Below are 16,713 nucleotides of genomic sequence, written 5' to 3'. Positions count from 1 at the left end.
CTGAAGTCAAGAGTGAGACACTTAACCAACTGAGCCACCCAGGTGCCCCAAGAATAAAATCTTTAGGAAAAATCACACAAAAACCTATCTTTTCAGAGGGGGGAAAAGAAGTAAACTGACAATTTAGTTTACACTGGAAATGTTCTTTTTCCTTCCCTAGGGAAAGCCTGAAAGCACAAGATTTCTAAGATTAAGTATACTTTTCATTAGACCACAATACACTTTATGATAGATTTATATCAATACTTCATTTTTCAGGTCTTGAAATTAGGTCTAGAAATACCAAAAGACATTGTCATCAGTACACTTTTTTTCTGTTAAGGGCAGTAAAGATTGATTATTTCATGAACTTAAGGTTTCCAAAGCACTTAATGGATGTTTCAGAATACTTATTACATTGAATGGATATCTCTACAAAAACACCCCACTCTTGATATTAAAATTTCTTGGAAGACACATATTTTTAAAAGTCATCTTTATTTATTTGTCTCAGTCTGCCTCAGTGTAGTTAGCATATACACTGTACAGCAAACCATATTAGCAGACCGGTGGCCATTCCTGCTTATTCTTTCCGGTGCTCAAGTTTGCAATCCCTACTAAATGCTCAGTAAATTCATGCGGAAGACGTGAATAATATTCATAGGGTAATCATGGTGATTCCTTAATCTCACAGCGTCTGGAACACAATTTTTGAGGCTGAGAGAGGAACTGCTTGTTTGTACCCCCAACTTCAATAAGCCCTAGGTAACAAGCCCGGTAGCCACCAAGGCATTTCCTTTCCCACTGAAACTTCATCCAATCTCGGTTGTATTTTCTTTCATTTCACTTATGGCAGTTTGCATAGGCTTTGGTATATTTTAGATGTTCTTAAAAATTTTAAGTTAACTGTCCAAGCAGAACTTTTTATATCTTGGTTACAGACCCCTCCTTAAGAAGATGACCATCGGCAAGAGAAAGGGAGGGATTGGAGGGGAGATAGTGGCAGCTAAATTGGAGAAACCTGGTCATTTCCCAGAGCGAACAAGGCCTCAGGTGGGAGGGGGGATTGGAAGCCGAGAACGCCACGTGACCTTGGGGGGGCCCCCGGGCTGAGTCGACCCCGCCCCTCCGCTCGCCGCCGGGGGGCGCATGCGCAGCCCGTGTTAGTGATGGAGGAGAGAAGATGGCGGAAGCGGAGTGAGTGACTTGCTGGTGACTGATGTCGTAACCGGGGGGCGAGTGGGGCAACGACATGTCCCCTGAGGGGAAAGCTCAAGGCTCTTTGGAGGGCAGTGCAGGGAAAGGGAGACCCAGGAGTTCCTTATCTTGCTTGGAGGAGCCCGCTTGGCCCATATAGGGGGGCGGAGGCCAACTGTAAGGGTCTAGTTACCTCCAGGCGGGAGCGCCCCTTCCGCCGTGTGATCCCGAATCGGCAGGGCCCTGCTGGCAGAGTCACCCCAGGGACCCCGACCGCTGGGGTCTTCCGGGAGGTGGGCCCCAGCGGGCCCCTCAGGCGCTGTCATCCCTGCAAGTGGGCCCCGCGGGCAGCCTTGTCACGGATGCCCGCTCCAGGGGCCCGCGGAGGCTGGGTAGGGTTGGGCGGGCACTGCCGGGCCTCCTTAGCGCTCCCCCCCTTCCCGCCCCGGCGTCACCCCACTCCTCCTCGGAGGGAGAACCTGAGACTAGGCTGCTCACCGCCCTCCCCCAGGAGGCGTGGAGAAGGTGTCCTAGCGCGGGCCTTAGCGCGGCGGGGGCTCCTGCGGGTCTGGCCAGGCTGAAACACCCCGGAAAGAAAGACCTTATTTCCCCTGGGTCTCTGGCTGCAGTGTTGACGCCTGCCTTAGAGAGCCATGTTCTTGTGCGGCGGTGTGGTGTGATGATGTCCTTAGTTAGCTACTCAAACTTCGTGTTTCCTGGGTAGGCCTCTTGTGCACCACGACTGCCAGCTGTATTTTGCAGACAGTACTACGCACAGACGGTGGAGTTAGTAAAATTGTTTTTTTGTGCCAGGTCTCCAAATGTGATACAATGGTTTGGTCCTTCCTGCTCACTGATGTTTAGATTTGGGCCTAGAATTTGGCTTATCTGCGACCATCTTTGGTTTGTTAGTGAACGAACTTACCATGGGGTTTCAGTTTGAGGACGTGGTTGTGCAGAATAGCTGTCAGAAAGGACCAGAATTTAAACTGGCTTTTTGCATATCACTGCTACATGGGTAAGAGTTTTGACAGCCAACAATTTGGCAAAAAGTTTACCTTGTCTACCACTAAATCTGTATGATTTGAACATATGATTTGATGATTGGAAAGCAGTTTGAAAAAGTATAAAAAAAAACCCTAGAGAAGCATAAAGATGTGAGTCATTTACTAATCAAAAAACTGAAGTCAGCTGTTTTCCTCTATTTTCCTTTCACTTCCTTTTATTAAATTGAGGTTTTTTGTTTTTTTGTTTTTTTACTTTTAATTCCTTGGACAGCCTATAAATACTATTTGCACAAATGGTGTAAAGAACAAAGAAAATTTGTACGTAAAGGGACACCATATGGGAATAGTGTGTGTATGCACAAGTAGTGCCAAATTCCTTTGTCTTTTCATGAAGTAGAAAGTGTTCTTGCTCCATTCTTGTCAATGATGCTGATGTGATGTGTGGCAGATTTTGCTTCTCAGAAGAAAAGATTGGATAAGAAAGACAGATAAAATCAGTATATTCTCAAGTGTGCTTTTCACCATTCTGGTGCATTTCTAAGTTTTACTTTCTAACAATATTGAGGCCCTCAGATTTGACTTAAAATGTTGTTTGAATTTATTCAGTTGTAGATTCAGTGTTAAGTGGAATTTTATACCACAACAATGAAGTGAGTTTGAAGGAATCAGAAAGTCTGGTACAAAAATGTCCTTTACTATCCATACATGAGGAAAGTAACATAATTACGGTTTTTCAAAATTTGAAGCAATTCTTTGTGAGAGGAGGTTTTTGGAAGGAAGTGAGGAAATTGTTGTCAGCTGCTCTGTTTTCCAGGAGTAATCTGCTTATAAGTATAACCAGAGTTATTAGGTGTAGTGTGGACAGTGTTGTAGACTAGGGGAAAAGCCGGTGTGAGTTAATAAAAACTTACTATTTTTACTTTTTAAAAAATGTTTATTTTTGAGAGAGAGAGAGCATGAGTGGAGAGGGAGAAAGAGGATCTGAAGCAGGCTCTGTGCTGACAGCAGAGAGCCCAGTGCGGGGTTTGAAATCACGAACCTGAAGCAAAGTCGGACACTTAGCCAATGGAGCCACCCAGGCGCCCCTACTTTTTTTTTTTTTTTTTTTAAATGTAAGCTCTGTGCCCATTGTGGAGCTTGAATTCACCACAACCCTGAGATCAAGAGTTGTATGCTCTACCCATCGAGCCAGCCAGGTGCCCCTTAGAGGCCCACATCGAATATAGAGATTACTTAAAAAATAAAATCTTTTTTTTTTTTAATGTTTTTATTTATTTTTGAGACAGAGAGAGGCAGAGCATGAGCAGGGGAGGGGCAGAGAGAGAGGGAGGCACAGAAGCTGAAGCAGGCCCCAGGCTCTGAGCTGTCAGCACAGAGCCCGACGCGGGGCTCGAACTCTTGGACCGCGAGATCATGACCTGAGCCGAAGTCGGATGCTTAACTGACTGAGCCACCCAGGCGCCCCCAAAAATAAAATCTTAAATTATTTTTAAAATTAATAAGAACATAATTTAAAAGCGGAGTGTATATGGTAACCAGAAATAAGCTAATGAACACAAATGCTTAGGCATCCTATTTTAATAGATAAGACTTTAATAGAATGACTTTGGTCAAAAGAAAGTAAAGAAATATTTTAAATTCTGATGTTGCTTTAGTATTTATTTTTTAGGTATAGTATTCTTTTATAAACTTGTTTCGGTTTCACTCATCTTTCAATAATGAAAAGATAAACTTTAGGCCAGGATTTATTTAAGTTGCATATCCTGAATTATTTGAACTCAAATTTAGAAGGTATTAACTATCAAATATGCTATATATTTGTGAAGTACTTTTCCTTTCTAAGTGTTTATGGTGACTGTATGCTATCTCTGCTATTATGAGGGTTGTCTTAAAAATTTAGATTGTTGCTGATTATTTCTTTGAAATAATTAAATACTCTTTAAAGCCTGTAATACAATGCTTTTGCCGACACAAACCCTTTGTGTTACCTGACAGATTCAAGGACCACAGTACAGCTATGGATAGTGAAGCAAACCCTGGCACATCTTCTGTGTCGACAACAGCCAGTAGTACCACCACCACAACTATTACCACTTCCTCCTCTCGAATGCAGCAGCCACAGATCTCTGTCTACAGTGGCTCAGACCGACACGCTGTACAGGTATTTCAGTTATAATGACGGGTGGGCTAAGACTTAGGATGCCGTTATTTTTCTCTTAAGCCAGGTGAACCTATTGTTTTACGTCCTCAAATGAGTCACATGATATTTTCTAAATGAGTACAGTTAGAATAGTTAATATCTGAAACAATCAAAAGTTACTTAATAATCCTTCTATTGAAAGGGCTTACATTTGTCAGCATGTGGCTTATAAAACCATATGTCAGGAAAATTATAATTGGAAGGGCTCTAGGTGGCTGCTACAATGTGGAGACACTCAGCCTACAGCCTAAATATACAGAATGGATCTAGGCTTTTCTAGGTTCTTTTATATTTGAAACCAAAATATAGACTTAGGAAGATCTGTTCAGGTCTGTGGATGTGTTAAGAGGTTTATTTTATTTCTTTTTTTTTTCTTTTAATATGTTTTAATCTTTATTTTTGAGAGAGAGACAGCATGTGAGCAGGGGAAGAGCAGAGAGAGAGGGAGACACAGAATCTGAAGCAGGCTCCAGGCTCTGAGCTATCAGCACAGAGCCCGACGTGGGGCTCGAACTCACGAATTGTGAGATCATGACCTGAGCCGAAGTCGGACGCTCAACCGACTGAGCCACCCAGGTGCCCCTATTTTATTTCATTTTATTTATTTATTTTTTTGAAGATTTTTTTTAATGTTTATTTTTGAGAGACAGAGTGCGAGTTGGGGAGGGGCAGAGAGAGAAGGAGACACAGAATCCGAAGCAGGCTCCAGGATCCGAGCTGTCAGTACAGAGCCCGATGCAGGGCTTGAACCCACGAGCTGCGAGATCATGACCTGAGCCAAAGTCAGACGCCCAACCGACTGAGCCGCTTAGGTGCCCCAAGAGGTTCATTTTAAACTCAAGTGGCTTAAGAACCTAAGCAGAAGAATCATTTAAAGTTCTTAGGGGCAGAGGGGGGAAGGGAATATTTAGGAAAAGTTTTAGTCTCTTCACTTGGTTGCAAAATTAAGTTTACTTGGTTAACTTTTATAATGAGGTTGAGGCAATATGGTATTTCATAAAAAGGGCATGGGCATTGTAGTCTGATATGCTCTTTGTTTGAATTCCATTTTCTTAATCCTTAGTAGCTATGTGTCTTGGCTGAGAGGCATGATCTCTTTGACCATCAGGAAATTGTAAAATGAGGATGAGACCATCTAGTTCCTTAGTTACTTTGATCATTAAAGGAAGCATTAAAACGGTGTGGGGCACATTATATATTCCCAATCAATAACAGTAGCTAATATTTATTGAACAATTGCTATGTGGCAAGCATTTGATGAATGCTTTACGTGGATTATCTTTTTTTTAAAGTTTACGTATTTTTGAGAGAGAGCATTAGCAGGGGAGGAGCAGAGAGAGAGAAAAGACGGAGAACTCTAAGCAGGGTCCCTGTTGACAGTGCAGAGTCTGGTGTGGGGCTCAAACCCATGAGATCATGACCTGAGCTAAAATCAAGAGTCGGACACTCAACTGACTGAGCCACCTAGGGATCCCTCTTTTTTTTTTTTTTTTTAAGTTTATTTATTTATTTTGAGAGAGAGAGAGTGCATGCACGAGCAGGGGAGGGGGCAGAGACAGGGAGAGAGAGAAAGAATCCCAAGCAGGCTCTGAAGTGCCAGTGCAGAGCCTGGAAGCAGGGCTTGAACTCATAAACTATGAGATCATGACCTTATCCAAAGTCAAGAGTCAAAGGATGTTAACCTACTGAGCCACTCGGGCATTCCTGGATTATCTCTTAATCCTCACCACACCTCTGTAAAGTGGATGCTGTTATCTCTCATTTTACAGATGGGAAAACTGATGTTTTAAATAGATTAACTTTTCCTAAATTCACATAGCTAGTAGATTGTCTGGTTTTAGAGTTGTGGCTTTAATGACTCCGTGAGTTTTTGTGTTTCATTCAACTCTGAAAATAACTTAACCTGGTTGCGATATAGTCCTCTCTCCACTCCCATTTTTCTAGATTGGATATCCCAGCATGATGGCTTTTAACTGTTTTGTTGTTTAGAATTCTGAAGTTACCATGGGGTAGAATCAGAGTTGTTGAAGATTGAGTCAGTCCAGCAAAAGTTCAAACTGGAATGAGGAATGTGTTTTTAATGTTTTTTACCTTCTTTGCGGCCAGGGATATAGGAGAGAGTATCTAGATGTTTGAGCATGTAGTTGATGTGGTATTTTAATATGACATTTTGATCTCTAGTTTTTATCTAAGCTGAATGTGTTAATAAAAAATAAGATGTTACTGGAGAAGGATAGGTATAGTCATCTCTCACAAATAGCACTTATACTAGTTCTTATGAGGTGATAGAATTGCTTCCTCTAAAGTACAGTCAAATCAATATTCATTGAATTACCTAAGTAGTTCTTTAATACTGTCCAGCATTCTTTTCCAGTCCCATGAGTTCTCTTTACCCTTTTTGTTTCTTTAAAGATTAAAAAAAGAACAATGTGTTGTACCTTTAACTTGCCTTTTAGGAGTCTCTCTCCCATCAGTGTGTCATTGAATGATAATGAAAGACTGTGTTGACAATAGAAGAAATGGCTACACTGACAAAAATGTGTCAAATAGATTATATTTATGTTATTTTAGTTTGACTTTAGTTTTATTATGGAATTCGAAGAACATATATAGATTTACCTGACCCAAAAGGTGTACTGCTGTAATTCTAAATTGCTTAATGCTGGTCTATCGTCTCCTGAAAGGTCAAAAGCATACATTGATATTGTGACAGGAGTCTGTAGCAGATATAGCCAATCTGTAGTTGGAGAGATGAGATATGAATACATGAAAGTAAACAAGGAAATATGTTTCTTGGAATTTGGATAAAGAGATTCATTGCTCTGTGGTTCATGGTGTCCTGACTCAGACCTCAAGCTGTAGGATTATGGCTCAATTACTCTGTTAGTTCTGAACACTGTGGTTTGATCCTGAGAGTAGGGTTTTGTGCTGTTTCAGATCACTGTGGGTCATGGTGTGACTTTGGAATGTGGTTGCAGAGGAGAGGTCTAGTCTGACTTACGAGTTTGGACAGATCAAGGATTTTTTTCTCTTTTTTTAGAATACTTTTCTACATGTATCTATTTGTGAAGTTTCAGGCTCAGATTTTATATTTTACTAATATTCACAGTAATTAACACTTTTTCAGGAATTTTTTTAAGTTAGAATAGCTTTTTTTATGTTGAAAGGGATCTGACATTTAAAAACATTAAAAGAAGTAATAATTTAAAACAGGAAGTAGCTTTATAGTTTTACATGATTATTTATATAATACCTGCTTGTAGATTTTTTCCAGATATTTATGGAAAGTACAAATGAGAAGGTAAAAATCTCCTCAAATCTAGCTGTCTATTGGTAGTCTTTTAATGTTTTCCTGAATAGTCTTTTAAATATTTTAATATAAAATGGTATCTTACTCTGTACACTATTTAGTAATCTGCTTTTTTCACCAAATGATATATTTGGGAATTTTTTTTTGTTGCTAAAAGTAGATATGTCTGTGCTGTACAATACAGGTGTATTGTGTTCCTAGGTGCTTGTGGCTACTTATATTAAAATATAGTAAAATTAAAAACTCATTTTCTTAGTTGCATTAGCTGCATTTGTAAGTGCTTAGGAGACACATGTGGCTAGTGGCTGCTATATTGAGCAGCATTGGTCTATGTTATTATTTGTAATGGCTGTAAATGCATATTCCTCTCTATACCCACGCCCTGAACGCTACCCAGTTTTCTCTAAAAACAGTACGCCAGTTTACATTCTTACTGACACTATGAGAGTTATCTGTTTCCCCATTTAGTGGTAATATTCTTTTAAGTCAGTTATTCAGTTCTTGCTTTGGCAGCGCATACACTAAAATAAGTCAGTTATTCATCTGAAAGTTGGAAAATAGTATCTTGTTTTAATTTGTAAATTTTGACTACTAATGAGAGTGAAGATTTTTTCAGGTGCTTATTTGGCTCTTTTTTCTTTTGTGAATTGCTTCTTTTGGGTGGCTTTGATTTGTACAGATTAGCGAATCTTAGTCGTACGTAACTAGGAGAGAACTATGTTAATAAACGTTACACTCAATATTAACGTAGTGAAATTTTAAACCACCGCTTGTTTTATACTTCATGGTTAAGCTTAACATTAAGATCATGATTTGACATTGGTTCAATTGACTCGTCACAGGTGATTCAGCAGGCATTGCATCGCCCCCCCAGCTCTGCTGCTCAGTACCTTCAGCAGATGTACGCTGCTCAGCAGCAGCACTTGATGCTACACACCGCAGCCCTCCAGCAGCAGCACTTAAGCAGCTCCCAGCTTCAGAGCCTTGCTGCAGTTCAGGTGAGACTTAACTGAATTCAGACTTTATGAGGTAAAGTTGACAAAAGTTCACATTTTTTGCAGATACTTACTGAAAATAGATATATTGGGTATTATTTCGGAATTCTCAGATGTCCTGTGATTAGTTTTTCTTAAATTAATAGGCTGCCAGATAGAAGTTAATAAAAAGTATACGGATATGTTTTATATGTTACTCGGTTGCTAGCTCCGTCCCACTTCTTTTTATCTACTTTGCAGAAATACTATGCTAGTGTCATGGTTTTGTGGGTGATAAAATTCTGGGTACAACAGTGAATACTTAGGGTTACAGGAATTGTATTTACATTTCAGTGAAAAGAATTTTAATATAAGTAATTTACATTCATTTAAAAAAATCAAGCAGTATAAAATTGTTTATAAGAGGTAAAGTGGAGGTGTTCATTTTCTAGACCCACTACTGTTTTTCATTCTTCACAGGTGGCTGCTGTTCAGTATATATTCCTCCAGAAATTTTCTGTATAAAAATATATATACATGCACCTTTCTTATATCCAGTCATATCTTCCTAGTGATATAACGGGATATTTTTATAATTAAATGCTTGCTCTGAAAAAGATTTTCATTCTTATTCTGTTTATTTAAATAAGACTGTATGTGAAGATTTAATCTTAAATATTCTTATGAGAGGAGGATCTCAGTTGATTGAACCTGAAAAAGGTTTATTTCTGTTAGGAACACAGCTCTTTCATCTTCTTCGTAGTATGATTTTAAATAACTTCATGTTCATGATACAAGTTAGGAAACTGAAACCCACTGGCACCTGATGTGGCTCCATTTTCTTTTTCATAACGTTGGAGTGGTGATTCCACTTGAAAGAAGACAGAGACTTGTAGAGTGAAACTGACAATGAGTGCAGCTATTAAAATAAGATTAGCCTTTGGGTCGTTCGTTTTCATTATTCAGCTTTTTCCTTTTTTTCTTAATCTGTTGGGCCAAAGCTTAATCTGTGTTGACTGTGAATTGAATTTTGCATTGGTTCATACCTAGATGTTTTAACTTTTATTGTGATTTTTTGGTATCTTGGTGCCAGAAAGTTTTTAACTTCAGATTTTTATAGACGTATTATAAAGATCTTATTATTTTAGGCAAGTTTGTCCAGTGGAAGACCATCTACATCCCCCACAGGAAGTGTCACACAACAGTCAAGTATGTCCCAGACATCTGTAAGTGCCCTAAATTTTTTCCTGGATTTAAAAATGTTAATTACTGCTTTCCAAAAGTGAACTTAATATTTACAAAGTTGCTGTTGTATATTTGTTGATTGATACTTAAGTGATAAGTGCCTAGAAATAGAAATGATAAGTTTCAAGAATTCAGAGCTAATGTTAAGCTTCTGAAAACCTGAGTTTTTTTTTTTTTTAAGAACATTTTTTTTAATGTTTATTTATTTTTGAGAGAGATTGAGCAGGGGAGGAGCAGAGAGAGAGAGAGGGAGACACAGAATCCAAAGCAAGCTCCAGGCTCCTAGCTGTCGGCACAGAGCCTGACACAGGGGTCGAACTCACAGACTGTGAGATCATGACCAGAGCTGAAGTAGGACACTTAATTGACTGAGCCACCCAGGCGCTGTGAAAATGTTTTTGTATTTCTTATATATGTTTTCCCGCTGATTTTGCTCAGATCTTATGTGATTCAGAATGATGGCAGTTTGCAGTATGTATTGAAAGCCTGAAAGGTACAATGCAGGAGTATTAGGCCATGTATTCCCTGCGATATACTAAAGAATGTCAACCCTTGGTAGACATCTAAATGTTTCTAGCTTTTTTTGGACACTTCACATTTTAGAAATTAATACTTTTCAGCTTATGCTTACTTATCTTGGCCAATTTACAAGTATCCATTCAAGATAACGTAACTTTAAAAAAATTTTTTTTTTGAAGTTTATTTTTATTTTGAGAGAGAGAGAGAGAGCACAAGCAGGGGAGAGGGCAGAGAGAGTGGAAGAGAGAGAATCCCAAGCAGGCATGCACTGTCAGCATAGAGCCTGACGCGGGACTCAATCTCATGAACTGTGAGATCATGACCTGAGCCAAAATCAAGAGTTGGACGCTTAAATGACTGAGCCACCCAGCACCCTAAGATAATGTAATTTATTTTGAGAAAGGAGTAAATCTGATTTGCTATATTGCACATATATAGAAATTGTGCAGAGTTTCCCAGTTAAAAGAAATTTATAGGCATGTAATACTTAATTTTTTATGTTGATAGAATTTCATATTGTAAGAATATTGAAAATTTCTATATACTTTTTACTCAGATTCACCATTGTTACTATTTGGTTCATTGCTTTATCATTCATTCTTTCTCTCTACATATATACGTGTAGACAGACATCTTTTTCTGAACCATTTGCAGGTTAGTTGAGACATGTTCCTTTATTCTTAAATACTTCAATATGTATTTCCTATGAACAAAGTTGTTCTTTTACAACACCACATGAGAATGGTCAGATGCAGGAAATTTAACAGTGTAGTCCATATTCACATTTCATTAGTTCCAGATTGCTCTGTCTCCTCCACTGTAGACGTTATGGACCAGATAACTTTTTGCTGTGTGTGTAGGGGGGCTATCCTGTGCACTGTTTGGGTCCTTAGCAGCATCCCTAGCTTCTACCCACTAGATACTAGTAGGCCCTCCTCTTTGCCACAGTGTGACAACCAAAAATGTCTCTAGGCACTGGCAGATGTTTCCTGGAAGGCAAAACTGCCCCTGGCTGAGAACCATTGAGTTAACCTAATAATATCCTTTCTAACTAATTTTTCCTGATCCCAGATGATAATACTCTGATACTTTGTAAAATATACTGCAGTAGAGTTTAGTTGTAGATTGCTAAGGAATTGAAGATAACTTGTACTGTATTTCTTTAGCGAGGGGTATGGTCTTTGCTGACTAAGTACATATATAGGAGCATATGATTATTTTTATGGCTACTGACATTTTTAATTTAAAAATCCTATTTTTTGGCATGGAAGTATCCTGGAACATGAATAAAATTAGTTAAATCTCACTTCGTGAGATCAAGCCCTGCATCAGGCTCTGTGCTGACAGTGCATACCTACTTGGGATTCTCTCTCTCTTTCTCTCTCTCTTTCTCTCTCTCTCTCTCTCTCTCTCTCTCTCTCTGGCCCCTCCCCTCTTTCTCTCAAAATAAATAAATAAACTTAAAAAAAAAAAGATGTTACTTATGACTTGAAAACAGACTGAAAAAGAAAAATTTAAGCAATGTAATCTAGCCCTAAGCCTTAATACTATAATTATGGTTATTGATGCCGGATCTGTCTTTAATTAATACATTGGTAGTTAAGGCAAGCACTGTAAACATTTGTGAGCTGGTTAAAAAAAATTATGGGCAAATTTTTTTATTCTTTGAAATACTGGCATATCATAAATATCAAAGAGAGATTTTCAAATTATTAAAAGGTATCCTTTTAAACTATTTTTCTCTCATGAATTTATGTATGTGACTTTCACAGAAATTCTGATTCCAGTGATTGTATTTATTTTTTTATGACATTATTAGTGCTGCTTGTCATAAACCAGGCAGGCTTGTATGTATGATAAAGCATGCCAGAACCTGTGATTGGTTGGTGGGGGGAAAGAGGTAAGCATGGAGAGCAGATGTCCAGGAAAATAAAAAAAAAAATACACTGCATTTGTTTTATTTTATATCCCAGTTGAGCAGTAGCTCAAGTGAGTGGACTAGCTATCCAAATTATGATACCCAAGGTAGCTTAGTAAGTATGGGTCAGTCTCCAAAAGAGGGGAAGAGTGTGGTAGCAGAAATCTCTAGGTAGTGTAGTGATACTAATGAGCCATGTCAGGTGGCAGTCTAGAAACTTTTCACAGTTTTTGGTTATTTCAAGGTAGGATTCCAGATCAACAGTGAAATCCCACTGGGAAGGGTCCAGCCTCCAGTAGGAGAAAGGGCTAGAAGGTAGGTTGTCAAGTCATCAGCCAGATCCATAGACTTGGATTTAGAATAGGAGTGGGATCCCAATGGAGAAATGGAATATTATTAAACAATGGAGTCAAAATCCAGTCAATGTGATTTAGGGTTGAAACTGTGGAGAAGGCTGTTGTTAATTGAATATATAGGTAATCAGTGGGTGCCAGCATCCTCTTCTTTCCAAACCTCATTAAAACAGACTAATTCTAGACTTTGATCAGTAGTGAGAGTGGTGATTTTATGATTGTTTGGTTTTAAAAGTAGTTGGGACTGAGTGTTCAAGTTGATGCCTTTGTACTTTAACTGAATGGGACTTAGATTTAGTTAAATTTGACTTGCCAAAAATGAAATCCAAACCAATTAAAAACTCTGCTGCAAAAAAAAGCAACAAAGTTAAAAACCAACAGAATGATTAAAAATATATTAGTACCTTGTAGATTAACCAGCTGATATTTGTGAAATAACAAGGATTCATTTATAATTGTAAGATAAACAATGATAATTCACAAAAGACCTGTATTAGTAATTTTCAAAGAAAAATTTCTGGCTTCTCAATATATGAAAATGTATTTACTGTATTAGTAACAAAGAAGTGTATGTAAAAACAAGGACATCTCTTAAATCAGAAAACAAGGAACAACATTGAGTCAATACCCATTATTGGCAAGGATGTGAGAAAGTAGGTATACTCATACACTATAAGTGGGAATGTATTTGGTACAACCTTTCTGAAAGATTATTTGTCAATGAGTATGAAAATTTCAACTATGCATTCCCTTTTACTTACTGTTATTTTTAGTGATGTCATTTACTAAAAATGACAGATAATTATGACATAGATAATCATGCAAAAATGACATAATTATACAACTATGCATGGTTTATAATCGTGAAAAATTATAAACAATATAAATAAGTGCCCATTAAAGATTAAACAAATTACAGTTAATTCGTACAGTGGACCACTATAGCTAAAAAATATGTGTGTATACAGAGACTTACATTTTCATTAGGTATTAAGTGAAAAAAGCAAAAAATTATAGTATGATCTCATTAACTTACATTTAGGTTATTCTGTTTTCCAGTTCTAAAATTTCCATGTGGTTCTTATTTGTATCTTCTATTTGCTGAGAGTTTTTCCATTCAAGTGGGCTCACGTTGCTTGTTCAAAGCATTTTTATGATGACTGCTTTAAAATCTGCCAGATAATTTTATCTTTCATCTTGATGTTGGCATCTACTTATTGTCTTAAGTATTCAGCTTAGGTCTTTCTGGTTCTTAGTTTGATGGGTGATTTTTGTTTTTTTTATTTTTTTTTTTTAATTTTTTTTTTTCAACGTTTATTTATTTTTGGGACAGAGAGAGACAGAGCATGAACGGGGGAGGGGCAGAGAGAGAGGGAGACACAGAATCGGAAACAGGCTCCAGGCTTTGAGCCATCAGCCCAGAGCCCGACGCGGGGCTCGAACTCACGGACCGCGAGATCGTGACCTGGCTGAAGTCAGACGCTTAACCGACTGCGCCACCCAGGCGCCCCTGATGGGTGATTTTTGATTGAAACCTCAATATTTTGAGTATTATGAGTGTATCATATTTAAACTTTGTGTTTTGGCTAGCTTCTGAAAGGGAATGTGTGCCACCTCCTTACTATCGTCTGAGGGTAGAAAGTCCAGGTTACCCATTTGATCTCTATTGACACTCATAATTGCTGAGTGGTGGTGAGAGTCCTGGCTGGAGGGAGCGAGGGGAGTAAAAGTACCTGTTACTGCTCCACTGATACTGCAGGGACAGGGTGCGTTGGTGGTGGTAAGTCTGTTACTGCCTGGCTGGGATGAAAATCCTGCCTCTCTACCTTGTTTTCTCTGAAGCATATCCATTGGAAGGATTAGGAGAATTGGGGTACCTCATTACATCCTGGTGTAGGTGGAAGTTTTTGCTGGTGTGGGTGGGGCCACAGTGTTTTCTGTGGTGTTTGGCTAGAGTAGAACAGTTGTCTAAAAGTTTTCCATGTTGTAGGTAGCCCCTTTCTTGGTCTTTCGGCTGGAAAGAACAGGCTGCTTTTGGGGCTTTTTTTGTTTGTACCCATTTGTATTTCTGGGTTACTGACTACTTCAGCTTAAAATTTTGGGTTCTATAAGACAAAAAGAAAACCCAGGGACCTCACAACAACATGGTTAAGTGGGTTCTGAGGTCCTTAGCCAGTCTGCTTCTCTCCACCTCTCGGGATCTTCTTATGCTTATTTTATATGTAACATCAAAGGTTTTTAGTTTTATTTAGTGGGAGGGATACTGAAAAGTATCTCTATCTTCCTGGAAACAGAATTCCTGTCATTTAACTTACTTAAAAAAAAAATCTATATATCTGCCTGACTATTCAGGAAGAAAATCTGTGATACACAACAAATTGTTAGTCATTGGTTATCTCTGAGGAAGTAGATTGAAGAGCTTTATTTTGTTAATTTTTATATTGCCTAAATAAAACACAAACGTACTCGTGTTGTTTAAGGGACATACACTACAATTGTATAAAGTAGAAGGGACATCCTGATTCAGTAGTCCCTTTGGCCCTGAAAAAATTTTGTGTTAGGCTTTCCTATTACTGTGTGTTTTTATACGTGAATGTAAACAGATAGACTTATGTAGTTAATTTTATTTGTTTTAATGTAACTGAAGTACCATCATTCTCTATATACTTTCTCCTTTATGGGCATTTTCAGCTGGAAAGGATTATGTAGCTGAAAATTACAATCATAAGTCTCTAAATGACTCAATAGCTGTTTGTATCTCATTCTCTTTTTCTTTGTTGTCTTTTGGTCCTGGGATCTACATTAATCTTGGGTGTTTTGATTTTCTTTCACTGTACTATTTAGTCAAAAAGGGAAAACCTTGTTTGTGATAGCTTTCTAGTTATGGTGCTAAACAAGATGAGATTTTGAAGCCCAGTTCTATGATTCTTTTTCATTCATACATTTCACTTATACGACACATATTTATTAGCATTCAATAGGTGCCAGACCCTTTAGGTGCTGGGAGCACAGCAACACAACAGACAAATTCTCTGTCCTTGTGGAGCTAGAGATAGACAGATGGTAAGCTGGTATGTAATATGTCAGATGGTAAGTGCTATAAAGAAGAATAATGCAAGAAAGGGGAATGGGGAGAGGGAATTTGCTTTTTTAACCAGGGTGGTCAGGGAAAGCATTGCTAATAAAAATGGTATTTGAAGGAGAGTGAAGGAGGCAAACATGCTCGAGGAACAGAGAGGGTAGTGTGGCTGGAGTGGAATGAGAGAGTGGGAGTATGGTGTAGAGATGACATTTGAGAGGTAATTGTAATCCATTTGGGAAGAGATGATAAAACTTTTACTCACATTTAATTGCGAAGCTATTGGAGAGAAGAGCTATTTCGGTAGGGAAGCCACATGATCTCAGACAGGTTTTAACTTAGTGACAGTGTTAGGTTCTAGGGGGCAAAGATAGAAGCAGGGAGACCAGTTAAATGGTTTTTAATGGTTATCTGAGAGATTAGTGGCTTAGACTGTGATGGTGATAGTAAATGTGGTGAAATGTGGTTGGCCAGATTCTAGACTTTTTTTTTCACCAATATTTTATTATAGAGATTTGGATATGTTTTAAAAGTAGAGCTAATAGGATGTGCTGATGGACTGAATAAAAGATGTGAGGAAATGTGAAGAGTCAAGGATAACTGTAGCATTTTGGCCTGAAACTCTGGAAGGACCTGCCAAAGCAGGTGTTGGAGAAGAAAATCAGGAGTTTGGTTTTGGACATTCTGAATTTGTGGTGGATATTAGATACCCACTTGTAGATGTTGAGTAGACATTGGATCTGTGAGTTTGGAGTTCATGTTGAGGTCTGGTGATTAGTCACGTCTTGTGCATCTACCCAAAATTCGTTTGTTGATGCCCTAACCCCCATGTGACTGTATTGGAAATTTTGCTATTATAAGTAAACCTGCATTGAATATTCTGTTATATATCTTTGTTGACATATCTAGTTATTTTCTTTTAAGAGATTTCC

At 38.4% G+C, this 16,713-nt stretch overlaps 1 protein-coding gene across 8 annotated transcripts in view; it reads left to right on the top strand.

The window, feature by feature from the left end:
• Positions 1 to 1,153: 1,153 nt before the first annotated feature.
• Positions 1,154 to 16,713, top strand: part of PHC3 (polyhomeotic homolog 3) — a 91,959-nt gene continuing 76,399 nt past the window's right edge. For all 8 annotated transcript variants that reach the window (XR_006965807.1, XR_006965805.1, XR_006965804.1 and 5 more), the window contains exons 1-4: positions 1,154 to 1,176; positions 4,179 to 4,344; positions 8,536 to 8,691; positions 9,816 to 9,893. Coding sequence is in view for 4 of the 8 variants with exons in the window: in XM_047100364.1 (XP_046956320.1) it covers positions 1,163 to 1,176; positions 4,179 to 4,344; positions 8,536 to 8,691; positions 9,816 to 9,893 (414 nt within the window). In the remaining 4 variants the exon portion in view is untranslated. The remainder of the gene's footprint in view (positions 1,177 to 4,178; positions 4,345 to 8,535; positions 8,692 to 9,815; positions 9,894 to 16,713) is intronic.

The sequence above is a fragment of the Lynx rufus genome, unplaced genomic scaffold (genome assembly GCF_022079265.1).
Source record: "Lynx rufus isolate CCGP_SWC_20201006 ecotype Redwood Valley unplaced genomic scaffold, mLynRuf1.p SCAF_5, whole genome shotgun sequence".
Lineage (NCBI taxonomy): Eukaryota > Metazoa > Chordata > Mammalia > Carnivora > Felidae > Lynx > Lynx rufus.
The sequence above is the reverse complement of the archived record's forward strand: the minus strand, read 5'-3'. Positions and strand labels throughout refer to the sequence as shown.